Source organism: Aspergillus aculeatus (genome assembly GCF_001890905.1).
Source record: "Aspergillus aculeatus ATCC 16872 unplaced genomic scaffold ASPACscaffold_4, whole genome shotgun sequence".
Taxonomy (NCBI): Eukaryota; Fungi; Ascomycota; class Eurotiomycetes; order Eurotiales; family Aspergillaceae; genus Aspergillus; species Aspergillus aculeatus.
In genome coordinates, this window is record NW_017962979.1 from 356,211 (window position 1) to 369,770 (window position 13,560).

Sequence of the window (13,560 nt, forward strand, 5' to 3'; positions counted from 1 at the left end):
AAAGCTGGGCATCCGAACGGAAGGCGGACAAAGGCACGTGATTGAGCTAACCACGTGACATGGTGTAACGCATTGGGAAAATCGGGGTGCGACGGTCCATGGGTCATGGGATCTATACTAACTGTAAGGACATGTAGAAGATACTACAGTCTGACTGACGAGGAACAAGCAGTCTAGTCCCCATCCCCCTTTTCAACTACATCACAAGAACGCTTTACATATTCTACAGCGGTTCACCCAAACGAATCTACAAATCGAACCTTGTGCATGAATCCATTGGCCGACCCGGACACAAGCTTAATACGAGTGTCCATGGCCTGGACCTGAACAGGCCATGATTTCAGAATGACGTGGGGAACAGAATATCCATACCAACAATATAAGAATTCCGCTTCGAGACATTTCCCACTAGAACCTATACACTTCGGTGTACATACAAAAACCACAATCTATGACCCTCAACTGTCACTAGCAAAGCAACAATGTCCCGCAAACTCTGCATCACCGCCGTAGACGGCCACACCGGCTCCCTGATCGCCGAGTTAATTTTGACGGACTCCAACTTCAAGAAAGCCATCGGCTCCGTGGTCGGCCTGACGCTGCACCCGGAGTCCAGCGCCTGCAAGGAGCTGAGCAAACTGGGGGCGAAAATCGTGCCCCACAAGCCGGGCCGCCTCCGTGCGATGGTCAAGTCGCTCAAGGAGACCGGGGCGGACGCGATCTGCCTGATCCCGCCCGCGCACCCGGACAAGCTCGACATCACCAGCGAGCTGATCGAGGCGACCAAGCAGGCCGGGATTGCGAATGTGTGCATGATCAGTTCCGCGGGCTGTGACCTCGCTGAGCGGGACCGACAGCCCCGTCTGCGGGAGTTTATCGATCTGGAGGTGCGGCTGCTCGCGTGCAAGGGCGATCCCTCCACTTCTACCGGTCACTCGCCGGTTGTTATACGGTAGGCGCTTGTGGAATGAACAGATGGATTTGAAAGGGGGCAACGTGGATGACCTTAATACTCTCTAGACCGGGCTTCTACGCGGAAAACCTGCTGCTGTACTCTCCGCAGGCGCAAGAGGAAGGGCTCCTGCCGCTGCCTGTTGGCAAGGACCACAAGTTCGCGCCTATCGCGCTGGGGGTATGTTTCTCTCCTCTCTCGGGTTGTTACCAGGGTAGGAGACTGACGGCTGCCAGGATGTCGCCCAAGTCGCAGCGCATGTCCTCTGTGGGAAGGGCAAGCATGGATTCAGTGACAAACACCGGGGTCAATTGATGGTGCTGACGGGTATGTACGAGGACATACTCTAAACCTCCATGCGCGAAAGTGGATGCTGAACACGACATAGGCCCGATGCTTGCCACGGGAGACGAGCTGGCGTCTGCAGCCAGCCAGGCCCTGGGAGAAGAGCTGAAGTTCGACGATATTTCTGAGTGGGTCCCTCCCATATTGTCTTTCGCTAGCTACGGGGTATAGTGTCCGAGACTGAACAGTGCATCCCTGCAGAAACGAAGCCAAGAGAGTCTTGCAAGCGCAGTCGGAGAGTGACCAGTCCGAGGTGCAGTATCTGCTGGAGTACTACTCGTTGGTGCGTGAGGGCAAGACCAACTACATTTCCACCACCGCGTTCCATGACGTCACCGGGGGTCATCCCCAAGAACCCCCGGACTTCTTCAAGGTCTATGCCCAGGAGTTCCATCCTAAGCGCGCCAACAAGAGACGTAAGTTGAGCGGGGGCCAGTGAGCATGGTTACAGTGGCTTGCTGTGATGTAGTTAGTTGCTCATCGTAGAGTTCTTCGATGACTGGTGGTGGGGGTGGATGAATCCAGCTCGTGTTGATGCCAAGGGTCAGAAGCCAGCTTTCGTGTTACCCCACAAAATTCCTGTGTCTGCGGGGATTGAATGTGAATACTGTGTGTTTGCCACCTGAATTGAAATACATTGCTTGTGATTCGTGGGTCAGCTGAGGGGTTAAACCTCGATCGCTTTACTCTTTCATTCGGCGGGGTTAGGGCACCGTCAACCTGAATGGTCGGGATAATGCTTCCGGGGCTCTCAACCAAGAAAAGACAATGACCGGTCCTTCATCCCAGCAAGCCGTAGACGTAATCTGCAACACGCCCGGTACTGTGGGATATAGTAGAGCAGTCAAGAGCTAAGAATGACGTGATATTCGAATGATCCCGAGGCTTGGTTCCAGGCAGCCAGTTGTTAGATAGTTCTTAAATCATCGCCATCTGTGCTGTCGAGGTTTACTTGCCACCGATCAGAACCATACGTCTCCACCTCTTGAGCGAACACTATTCACGATGACTCTAATCAGCGATGCTATTAAAAGTGACCACCGCGACATCGAAGAGGCCTACAACAACATCCTGACCGCCGCAAGCGATGACGAGAAGCGCCGGTGGCAGAACCAGTTCACCTGGGAGCTGGCTCGCCACTCCATCGGCGAGGAACTCGTCGTATACCCAGCAATGGAGGAGCACCTCTCCGATGGGAAGGCGATGGCTGACAAGGACCGGGCGGAACACAAGACGGTAAGCTTAGTGCACTTTGTGCTTTCCACCAGGGAGGCGTGTGGAGACTAAGAGGTGAATTTTAGGTGAAAGACTATCTGGAGAAGTTCCAGAACCTGAAGCCCGACAATGCGGAGTTTATTCCGACCCTCCAAGGGCTCTGGGGCACCCTTTCGCAGCACATCAAGGAGGAAGAGGAGCAGGACCTGGTCAAGCTTGAAGCGAATTTGGATCACGAGGTCTCCAAGGCCATGGTCTCCTCGTTCAAGCGCACCAAGATGTTCGTCCCGACTCGCAGTCATCCATCGGCGCCCGACAAACCGCCCTTCGAAACGGTGGCAGGATTACTGGCTGCGCCCATCGATCATATCAAAGACCTGTTCAGAAAGTTCCCGGACCAGGCTGCTAGTGACATTCCGCCATGAATGTTGTCGGAAAATATGTTGTGGTGAACCTGTGTTGATATATGTTGTTCCGGCTTGATGGTTGATAGGCCTGGGGAGATTGTCATGAGTGTACCGAGTACTGTGGAAATGTGAATCATAAGCTCGATGTCTTTGATAAGGACTGAGGAACGAGAGTAGCAAAATCTGATTAGCAATCGAGTAAGCATGAGCTCCATACTTTACGGCCAGGTACAAGATTTCGATGAAGTATCCCTTGAACCCAACGAGCTCACATGCTTTGGGCATCCATTCTCTCATGATCAACACACGACCCACTGGCTCTAGAACATCATAAGGCTCAGGAGAGTATCAGGTCCGGCGCGATTCAGGGACACCGTCCTACTCCGATGCAGCCATGAGTCAATTAACCCGGAGTTGGCGGTGTAAAAGTGCCAGATTGAGAGCGTGCCGGCTTAGATTTACCATAAACGGCTAGAAAGCGGAATAGCAGAAACCGGGGCCGGAACTCCGACAACCGATCGCCGACTTAATTTTCCCCACTTATGCTCTCCCGTCAGGTTATGAATTCGAAGATTTGTGAGTCTCTCGATCAAACCTGCTTGTCAACACGGCGTTACTCACATATTTGGGTAGCGGATATACAGCATTATTCATTACCAGACATACTTTCTGACCCATCAAGGACTTTTCTACGCTAGCGCGTGGTAAAGGGAGCATATGAAGATGGGTTGCTACCCAGGTCCGCGGACCGGACAAGTTATGCCGAAGTGCTAGGACGCCATGTGTCTCGCCGGGTAACTCCTATCTCCACACTCCGGGCCCACCAGGCAAGCTCCTGCTTTTTATTTTTTTTTGCTGCCCTGGAAGTTGCGCCTGGTGACATATATAAGCTAGTGGTCCACATGGCTTCAAGGTGGTGGACCAAGAGCTTGGTGTCGATTCAATATCCCCGACCACTTTGGGGTTACGTTAGTTAGGGTTTCATCTACGCCGGAACGATCCGTCAACGAATTCACGACAGAACACTCATAACGAAGAACAATGGCTACGGTAAAAGAGGAAAGCACACCAAAAATCAAAGATGTCGAAGCAACTGCTGGACAACGGCAGAAAGAGAAAGTCGTCGATCCATACATCGTGGATTGGGAGGGACCCGACGACCCCCAGTGTCCCATGACCTGGCCTATGAGCAAGAAAGTGCGGCAGCTGGCCGGAATGGGAGTCAATAGTCTTCTCACGTACGTGATAATGCATCTCAGAGAGAGAAAAGCTATCGTCCCGGAGCATCTAGCTAACATGCAAGATCCAGACCTCTATCCTCATCGATGTTCACACCAGGCGAGGCAGACGTGCTCGCCGAATTCCACACTACAAACTCCACACTAGGCTCATTCGTCGTATCCATCTTCCTGCTGGGCTACGTGGTCGGCCCCCTGGTGATTGCGCCATTGTCCGAGATCTACGGCCGCTGTCGGCTCTACCACATCTGCAACACTCTCTTCCTCATCTTCACCATCGCATGTGCGGTTGCTCAAACGTTACCGCAGCTGTTCGTCTTTCGCTTCTTCGCCGGAGTCGCCGGTAGCTGTCCGATGACGCTGGGTTCCGGCACCGTGGCGGACCTCATCCCCAAGGAAAAACGCGCGGGCGTGATGGCCATCTGGGCCATGGGCCCGATCCTGGGCCCCGTCATCGGACCCATCGCTGGGTCGTTTGTCTGCGCGAACATCGGCTGGCGCTGGGTGTTCTGGATCATTGCCATCGCGGTACGCTTGCCCTCCCCACTCATACAACGATCATGACAAGACTTCCAAAACTAATATCCATATTCCAGACCGGAGTGATGCTCATCGCAACCCTCTTCTGCTACCGCGAAACCTACAGCGTCGTGCTCCTGGAGCGCAAAGCCGCGCACCTGCGCAAGGAGACGGGCAACGAGAAATACCGCTCGAAATTCGACCGCGGCACGCCGCGCAAGGAGATCTTCCGGCTGGCGGCGGTGCGGCCCGTCAAGCTGCTCTTCCTGTCGCCGACCGTGCTGCTGATGGCGCTGTTCGGCGCCGTCTCCTACGGGTACCTGTACCTCATGTTCACGACCATCACCGCCATCTTCGAGGAGGTCTACGGCTGGCGCCAGGAGATCTGCGGCCTGGCGTATCTGGGCTTCGGCCTCGGGGCCATCCTGGGCGTGCAGGTTACCGGCTATGTGGCCAACCGCATCGCCGCGGCGCACACGGCCCAGGGCCGGTTCGTGCCCGAGTCCCGGCTGATCCCGTGTCTGTATGGCTCGTGGCTCCTGCCCATCGGGCTGTTCTGGTATGGCTGGTCCGCCGACAAGCAGGTGCACTGGATCATGCCGATCATCGGGACGGGGATCTTTGGGGCGGGGCTGATGTGTGTTTTTGTATGTGCTTTCCCTTAACACCTTGCTGTGATTCTGGTGCATGCTAACCGATGATGCAGCTGTGCATCAACACCTATCTCGTCGACTCGTATCTCCTGTACGCTGCCTCGGTGACAGCCGCCAACGCGGTGTTGCGCTCGCTGATCGGGGCGCTGCTCCCGCTGGCCGGTCCGTCGATGTACGATGCCCTGGGGCTGGGGTGGGGCAACTCTCTGCTGGCGTTCATTGCCCTGGTCTTTTGCTCGTTCCCGGTGTTTTATAGCCGGTATGGGGCCCGGATCCGCACGTCGCCGCGGTTCCAGTTGAATTTGTAGTGGGTGCGGGTGGCACTGTGGTTTTTCTAAGCGATGAAAAAGATTTTCTTCTCTCATGAAAATGTACTTAATGATAAATCCGGAGCTTGGCCTCACCTTGTAATTGGATTGTACAGTTTACACTGGATTAAACAAGCATGTATGATCGGAGGGTGTGGTGAGTATGTAGGGCTCATCGTCCGCCCGGGCCCTAGTCTACTCGCTGACTGAATGTGAGCAACTGGAAAAGTTCATCCATTTTACGAAGTTGCTGCTACCGTTCCCTGCTGACACCGGGTGGCTGCTACGGACGAATGATATGGTAGGTGATGTTGTTCCCGGTGCGGGGTGAGCAGTGCACCGTGAGCGAACTGGACAATTGAACTAGCGAATTGTTATTGTGGCCGATCAGCGCGCACTCGATCAGCTGTGGTAAGTCGACATGATCTTTTATCCTCATCAATTACCTCGGAGTCAATCTCCTCATGAATCCCTGTGAAATCAGCATGATCACAGGAGCCTAGCCTCAGCTGCTTACGCGAGTTGGTACTACATGCATCACCTTATCATACGGCCTTCATAGTAGGCACATTTCATACGTGAGCCGGAACTCCTACCTTACGATGACAATCAGCATCATGCAAATGCAAGGAAGAATAGTTGCGATCCAGGCTGCTGGTTACGGAGAGGCAATGTTTTGACCACGATCTTGCCCGTATTTTCATAGGACACGAATCGCTGCATGTAAGAGAGAACATCCCGGAGCTCGATCCTCGTCACGACGGGGGAGAGCAGGGCAGACCTGATGTACTGAATGACGCGATAGCTTTCCTCCCATCCGCCCATGAGCGTGCCCTGAACCCGGATGCCTTTTTCGACCACCTCGGCGATGGAGAAGGATACCTCTCCGCCGCGCTCGGGGACTCTGTTGATTCATCTTGGCTGGACAGGGACTTTACGGAGGCTGAATCCCGAGGAAGGAAATGACGCACCCAACGCAGAAGATAGCGCCACCTTCACGTAGGTATTGGATCGGATTCGTGTACGGTGCTGTCGATCCCGCCGTGACAATGACCCCGTCGGCCATCGTAGGTGACACTCCGGGTCCCCGTAAGTCGCTACAGGCGCGTGAGAGGCCTTCGATGAACGAGGTAGACCCTTCCGAGTCCCGATTTACCGGGACGAATGCATCATAGCACCTGGAGTTTCGTGGACCCAGTCCGGGCTGCTTCTCCGGCAGGTCGACGCCAATGACCTTGGTCTTATACACGTTTCTTGCAATCTGCCCGGCTAAATTGCCGATGGCGCCCGCAATACCACTGATCAACACCACATCTTCTGGGCTGGAGTTCAACTTCCTTAGCGTCTTGGATGCAGCGGCGAAGGAGCATAGGGCAGCCGCATAATCACCCAAGCTGGGTCGGGATTCGGTGTGGATGTTGTCCAGGATGAAGGCGGGCAGGGGCATCAAGGATCAGATTGGAGCCTTGATGTACTCCTGGTACGTCCCGGGGTGGTCTCGTGGGAAGTCGCGTTGGGAGGGACAGCGCTCGGGTAGATCGTGGAGACAGGCATGGCAGTGGCGGCAGTCGTGGGCGAGGTACCGCGCTGCCACTGGATCGCTGATCAGCGACTCATCCTGCGCCATCAAAATTCCTCCAATGCCTTCATGGCCGCCGATCATGTTGTGCTGAGGGTAGCCGTCGCGCGGTCTGAGGGAGAACATGATGTCCTTTTAGTCCGGCGGGTGGGGGATACTTAGCATGGTACGGGAATGATTTTGGTTCGGAGATGACATATGCTACTACCCAGACCGGGCACGTAGAGCTTCACAACGACTTCCCCGTTGGGGGGTGGGTGTGTTCGAATGTCTTGATACTCCAGGTTTAGTCTGTCTGTTTGCAAAGTGACAGGTACGAAGATGTAGCGTTGTATGCAAGTGTGGCAGAAATGCACTCGCATCTGAAGTATAACGGGGTAATGACTGTAAATTTACGTAAGAATTTGCGCTCAGGACGAGTGAAGAGCCACAGTGGAATAGGGTGTCTTGATTGGATAGTAAAAAAACAGTTGAATCTCTTATGTGAGTGAGCAACCGACCAGGAATCTCAATCACTCAGAACAACAAAGCGGAGATGATGCAGTTTATAGATAGAGGGTATAGATACCCTACTATGAAGCAGCGGCAAGATACGCTTGCAAGATGCACGTACAGAGCCAACACACAGTCACGCATCAAGGGCGGGCAGAGTATAGAGACTGGCTGTAGCGTATAGATTGCATCCAAATATTGGGACAGTTAGCCGGCCTCAACATACTCCAAACCCTCCGTGAGAGAGCCATACTTGGCATGAAAGTAGTCCAATAAATAATTTGTGCGAGGTCGCCAGGGCCCGACAGATCCTGCTTTAGGTATGCCCCCTTTACCGGCCGCGATGTATGTTGAGTTCAGGTCCCAAAGTGAACGAACAGCCAGATCTGACCATTCATGTAGACGAGGCAGGGCAGCTACACTGCCCGTCCGCTTCATGTGCCTGATCAATCGACAAGCGGCCACAGCCGTCACATCCACCCCCATCGTCCAGGACGCGCTCGTGAGATACCCGAGAGCGAAGAAAGCATTTGGGATGCCGTCGAGCATTATCCCATTCCACATGAATCTATCTGACAGTTTACATATCTGCCCGTCGATGTCTAGTCGGATCCCACCTCCGATCTGGAGTTTCAGCCCCGTTGCTGTGACAATAATGTTTGCACCGACGGCTTTCCCGTTGTCCAGGAGAAGGCCGTCTGCGGTACAGTCCTGGATGTTTGCTGTTTCAATGCTGACCTTTCCGCCACGGATGCTGTGGAAGTAATCTCCGTTGGGACATGCTAGGAGCCGTTGGTCCCAGACATTGTACGTGGGCTGGAAGTGCGGCTGGAGAGGGACATGGGCTGGGAGCTCTTTTCTGACCCGGCTCAGCAGGTAGTCTCTTGCATATTGAGGCCACCGGCGAGATGCGTAGTAACCGAGGAAGGTGACGAGGAGCCACCACAGACGCCTGAGCTTGTGAGCCACTGGAGTCGGCAAGAATCTCGTTAAAAAGGACGTAGCTCCCGGTAAGTCAACGGACACAATGTAATTCGGGCTTCTCTGGATGACCGCCACGGTGGACGCGGTCTCTGCGAGCTTGGGGACAAGGGATATAGCCGTCGCTCCGCTGCCAATAACAGCGATTCTTTTTGCTGAATGATCCAGATCTTCGGGCCAGAACTGCGGATGGATCACTGTTCCTTGGAACCGTTCGAGACCAGGGATTTGAGCGGGCAATGGCTCGTTGTGGTCGAAATACCCTGTCGCGAAAATTACATATCTTGCGCTGAAACGGTGCTTCTCATCATTAGCCGTAGCTGCTAAAGTCCAGGCATGGTCGTCAGACGACCAATTTGCTGTCGTGACTCGATGGTTGAACAGAATGTGGTCGTGAATTCCGTGCTCTGTCGCAGCATTGTCAACGTAATTTCGCAGTGATTGTCCATCTAGTATTAATTTGTCCCCATGGTAGGGGTACCATGTAAACCCGAACGTGTACATGTCCGAGTCGAGTCGGACCCCAGGATAGCGCATCAAGTCCCAAGTCCCCCCCACAGTATCGCGGGCCTCGAAAATAACATATGTGTGGTCAGGTAGCAGCTTTTGTACTCGATATGCGGCATTGATTCCAGCAACGCCTGCGCCGATGATGATGATGTCGTATTTTCCAGCGAAGAATATTTTGAGAGCCGTAAGACGAGGAGATGTTGGGTGTGGAGACATAAAGATAACTTAGCACGGCTAGTAAATACCAAATCGCCATGCTCATATTGCATATCTCATGTTGAGAATTACGACACATACAGCATCATTTGAACATAACAGGTCATGTATTGTATAGCCTTCCATGGTCTGGCGACTACGAGCCTTTTACCAGAAATTGCCCTAACATGTTGCAAAGAGCCCAACCAGATACTGGATTAGGTAGGGTATGTGATATCTCACTCATCTCATGAAGAGGACGGGTGGGAGAACATGAAGATACACAGAGGTTCAATTTCCTCTTGGCGTTTGGACGCAGATTGCTGCTCTATGCGTTAGAAGAGATATAGGAATATGTAAGGGGACAGTATAGGATTCTACGTAACCTTTGCCCTGAAGATTTCTCCAGCCTATCACATCAAGAAGGCTCCTTGACTGGTTCAGACACTGTATCAGTCTAGAGGAATGAATGTGAATGATGCGGTGAAGAACTGTAGAGACTAGAGGCTTGTTCTGATTAGCTGTACGGGCAGGAATAAGAGCCGAAACAAAAAGCCCTACGATCCTTTCCCGATCCGATCACTCTAGGATGTATCCTCGTTGCATTTCAATCACCTGGACACTAACCCCCTTACATTTTGGCCGACGCATCTCCCATCAACCAGTCCATGAATGGATCCTGAAGAAGTCGTACCATGGCACCTCGCTGCAAGGTAACCCGCACCTCCCATGGTGCTGGGACCGAATTCATCCGAGCAGGTAGCATGCAGACCGTCCCGTCAATTCTGTTATCTGGGCTATCAAACTCCACCACCTTTCCCAAGACTGCGCCAAAGTCTAGCCCATACACTCCCATGCGACGCAGACTGGTTGATGTAACGTCTGCTTGCCTGAACTTTGGACTCCAGTCGATACTTTCTTGCTTTTCCCGAATGAGCGCTTTCACAGAAGCATCATCCACGCACAAAAACGTAGCATGGACCCTGAGCGCGAGGTCGGTGAGAACCTGCAGTCCGTTGGTCTTTAGACTGGGTGATTGTGCAGTAAGGGATACGAACTCCAGAGCAGACCGGATGGGTGACGAGGTCGCAGTTTGGACGATCCCATTCCCAACGTAAAACTTTGGCAGTGGCGGTGTCAGGGCTCGGCGAATCTCAGTGATCAGAATGAGGGAGCTCTGGGCCGAGTCGCCCTTTAGGGTTTCCGAGTAGGGTCGATACCGCGCCCTCATAATAGCAAGCCATAGTATAGCGGATATGATATCATTTGACGACAGTAATGGCCTGGGCTCTGAGGATACGCGGTTGTTCTCCATGCGCCCCCGGACGAGTGCATTGCACATTGTTTTCAGATACGCGATCCTGGCGGGACTCAATGTCAGACGCCTGCTGATCAGGCCCTGTGCACAATTGAAGTCGGCTATTGCGAGGTCCTGCAGGCACCCCGCTGACAATCCTCCACTGACCCCACCCGAGGGGCCAGTGCTCAGCATTCTCTGTCTCCCTTTCAGAAGATCTGCTACCAGGGAAGGCCCCTCCCTTGCACTGCCTGGCCCTCGACAACATTCCGCCAATGCAGCCTGGATGATATAGAATCCTGCAGCGTCCAGCACGGAGTGATGGAAACATACCGCCACGACCAGCCCATCTTGCATGATGTTCGCTTGCCACCGGATGATGGGGCATTGTTGGGCAGTCGCTGCGGCGAGGGGCACCGGCAGATAGGCTTCGCTAAACAGGACATCGTTGGAGAATCGATCGTCAGAGCAGGTGGACCCGTGGTACTGGCGAGCCATGTAATGATCCTCATGATGTCTCACTCGTAGAATGGGAAATTCGCGCAGGGATTCCACTGTCGGCGGGTGGACAGCTCGCACGGTGGGGGCTTCGTGACAATGATTCGAGTTGATCAAATTCCCTGCTAGAAATGGATTCGCCCGGAGTAACCGATGGAGAGAGTCTCTAATGACAGGCACGGCTCTTTGTGGATCGTCGAGTAGAAAGCCATAGAAGAATGCTATGTAGGAAATTGGCATCATGTGATCCAACGGTGTGAGCTGCATTGGAGTGAAGTAGAATGACATGATGCTAGAGAGAAAGCAAGTGAGTTGTTTGTTTCGAGGAAGCAACCTCTTGCAAGGTCCAATGCTCTAGAGCTTATTTCATATGCATGAACTAGTTATATAGTCCCTCAAACGTACACGGGCTTAGAGTGAGATCTTGTATTACGTTGTTGAGACCCATTCGCTTGGTATGAATCACATGCATAAAGTTGCCGTTCTACGTATCTGAGCTTGTAGAAGGTGCTAGGAGTAGAAGGTAGTCTAGAACCTTGCCCATGCATCACTGAAATTGAATCCCTCTTGCTAAGACACATCACAAAACATCTACGAAGGGAGGTCGGTATGACTTTGTGGCCTTGCGTCCTGCTGAGTCGACTCAACTGACCAGGTGCAAATGAGACTCCAGATCAGGGTCCACACTGTCCAGGATGCCCATTATCTCCTTCCAGAGTCTTTCTTGGCATAAAACCCCTTCTGAGCTGGAGGCGAATGTGGAAATACTGCAAGGCTCAGTCATATGCCAGTGTATCTCAGGTGAATATTTACTTACGGTACTTGACCCCCCTGGCTGAAGTATGTGTCGGGAGGACTTTCCGTCTGAGTGACAGAGGCCATCATTACCATTCGCGCCCCGGCGTCGCAGGTCCGAGCAAAGCAGTGCGCCAAAAGATCTGCTGGTGCAGACCTTACATTGCGGAACAATTCACTCTTGCACAGTCCCGGAGATACCAAAGCGATTGAGAGCTTTGCCGGGTCAACACGCCGAGACATAGCCTGGGCCAAGAGAAGCTCGAACAGTTTCGACGTGTAGTAGTGGGTGTCATGATCGAATGCTTGGGCTTTCTGGTTAAAAAAAGTCCAACATCCTACCATGTTGTGCAAAGGGCGTTGGGACCATAGCGTGACCCTCGGATGTCACAAAGACTATGCGTGGTGGGCCGTTCTGATCACGGAGGCACGGAAGAAGCGACATAGCCAGAAGTGCGTTCGAGAGCACATTCACCTGGTTTTGTTAGCAGCATCTCTGATAATAGACAGTATGATGTACTTGGAGAGAAATATCAAACCCATCCACTGACGCCATCCATTGTGAACACCAGACGCCGGCATTGAGAATGACGAGATTGAAGGTCTTGGATTCATCTTTCAGCTGCCTTACAAAGCTTCTGACTGAGTCGAATGACGCTAGGTCACACTGTCGAACCTCGATCTTGGCCGTTGGAAGAGCTTGAAGAATTTCCTGTCGAGCAGCTTCGCCTTTGGTTATGGATCGGACGGCGATGATCACTTCAACACCCTGTGATGCAAGCATCATTGCTAGAGAAAGACCAATCCCGGAGTTTGCCCCTGTCAAGAGAACCGCTTTCCCACGGAGATCGAGAGGTGCAACTTCAGGGATTGTGTAGAAAAGCTGCCGGAAGAGAAATGCGAGTAGGCCATCATAGTAGGGCGCCATTTTGACAATGGTGTTCCATATGACAAAGGCCACTGGGGTCAGAGATCTGTGTAGTAATGTCCAGAGTTCAGTGTGATGCTATTTCAATCTTGTCGCTGCGGTGATTATTGCCTAGCAGTGACTGTTTTCTACTTTATGTATGCGTGTTTGCTATCTTCTCTGTCTCTTTTTGGCCTTGTATTCACCTCACTTGGCATTGAAATATACACGTCTTTTTTTCATATGTATTGCTTGTACGGAAAATGTAGATTTAATCTTTCTGCTCGATCGAAGCGAAGCATGTACCAGGTCGATCATTGAACTGATACACAGCCCCAGTCAGAAGTGGCTGTATAATACGGTCAGGCTACCCAGTTTCAAAAGACCCACAGTTTCACAGATATGGCTTAGGAGAAGATTGGTGGAGAAAGAGTCTCGGAAACAGACAAACCCTTTGTCCGCAGATTGAATCTTTGTCTGCCGTATCACGGTCTTATCCAACCCTTGCCTCTGATAGCTTCTACCATGTCGTATATTGTTGTACTATGGTACCCTTACTCGCTGCCATATGATGACAGTGGAGGCTCTCATTACATCATCATGCACGTACACGCCACCCCTTGGACTTATCTGGATCTGGAACGCAGGAATAGTTTGGACACCCCCAGG

The 13,560-nt window shown here is 52.6% G+C and overlaps 6 protein-coding genes across 6 annotated transcripts; 3 read left to right on the top strand and 3 right to left on the bottom strand.

Annotated features, from left to right (window-relative positions):
* Positions 1–482: 482 nt before the first annotated feature.
* ASPACDRAFT_25430 (uncharacterized protein) lies at positions 483–1,736 on the top strand (the record flags this gene model as incomplete). The annotated part of the gene is made up of 5 exons (XM_020199333.1): positions 483–952; positions 1,021–1,132; positions 1,189–1,279; positions 1,341–1,425; positions 1,499–1,736. 5 exons carry the CDS (start codon positions 483–485, stop codon positions 1,734–1,736), a joined length of 996 nt encoding a protein of 331 aa, XP_020058304.1.
* A 528-nt stretch (positions 1,737–2,264) lies between these two features.
* Positions 2,265–3,128, top strand: ASPACDRAFT_1879458 (uncharacterized protein). Its single transcript, XM_020198162.1, has 2 exons — positions 2,265–2,533; positions 2,599–3,128. The coding sequence occupies exons 1-2, from the start codon at positions 2,303–2,305 to the stop codon at positions 2,935–2,937; spliced, it is 570 nt and encodes a 189-aa protein (XP_020058305.1). The 5' UTR covers positions 2,265–2,302; the 3' UTR covers positions 2,938–3,128.
* A 739-nt stretch (positions 3,129–3,867) lies between these two features.
* Positions 3,868–5,637, top strand: ASPACDRAFT_1865638 (MFS transporter; the record flags this gene model as incomplete). Its single annotated transcript, XM_020197862.1, has 4 exons — positions 3,868–4,157; positions 4,229–4,685; positions 4,754–5,323; positions 5,383–5,637. The coding sequence occupies exons 1-4, from the start codon at positions 3,961–3,963 to the stop codon at positions 5,635–5,637; spliced, it is 1,479 nt and encodes a 492-aa protein (XP_020058306.1). The 5' UTR covers positions 3,868–3,960.
* Positions 5,638–6,252: 615 nt separating this feature from the next.
* ASPACDRAFT_40784 (uncharacterized protein) lies at positions 6,253–7,342 on the bottom strand (the record flags this gene model as incomplete). Its single annotated transcript, XM_020200816.1, has 3 exons — positions 6,253–6,541; positions 6,609–7,031; positions 7,113–7,342. The coding sequence occupies 3 exons, from the start codon at positions 7,340–7,342 to the stop codon at positions 6,253–6,255; spliced, it is 942 nt and encodes a 313-aa protein (XP_020058307.1).
* Positions 7,343–7,915: 573 nt separating this feature from the next.
* ASPACDRAFT_25008 (flavin-containing monooxygenase) lies at positions 7,916–9,415 on the bottom strand (the record flags this gene model as incomplete). Its single annotated transcript, XM_020199304.1, has 1 exon — positions 7,916–9,415. One exon carries the CDS (start codon positions 9,413–9,415, stop codon positions 7,916–7,918), a length of 1,500 nt encoding a protein of 499 aa, XP_020058308.1.
* A 559-nt stretch (positions 9,416–9,974) lies between these two features.
* Positions 9,975–11,477, bottom strand: ASPACDRAFT_1879460 (uncharacterized protein; the record flags this gene model as incomplete). The annotated part of the gene is made up of 1 exon (XM_020198163.1): positions 9,975–11,477. One exon carries the CDS (start codon positions 11,475–11,477, stop codon positions 10,026–10,028), a length of 1,452 nt encoding a protein of 483 aa, XP_020058309.1. The 3' UTR covers positions 9,975–10,025.
* Positions 11,478–13,560: the final 2,083 nt, after the last annotated feature.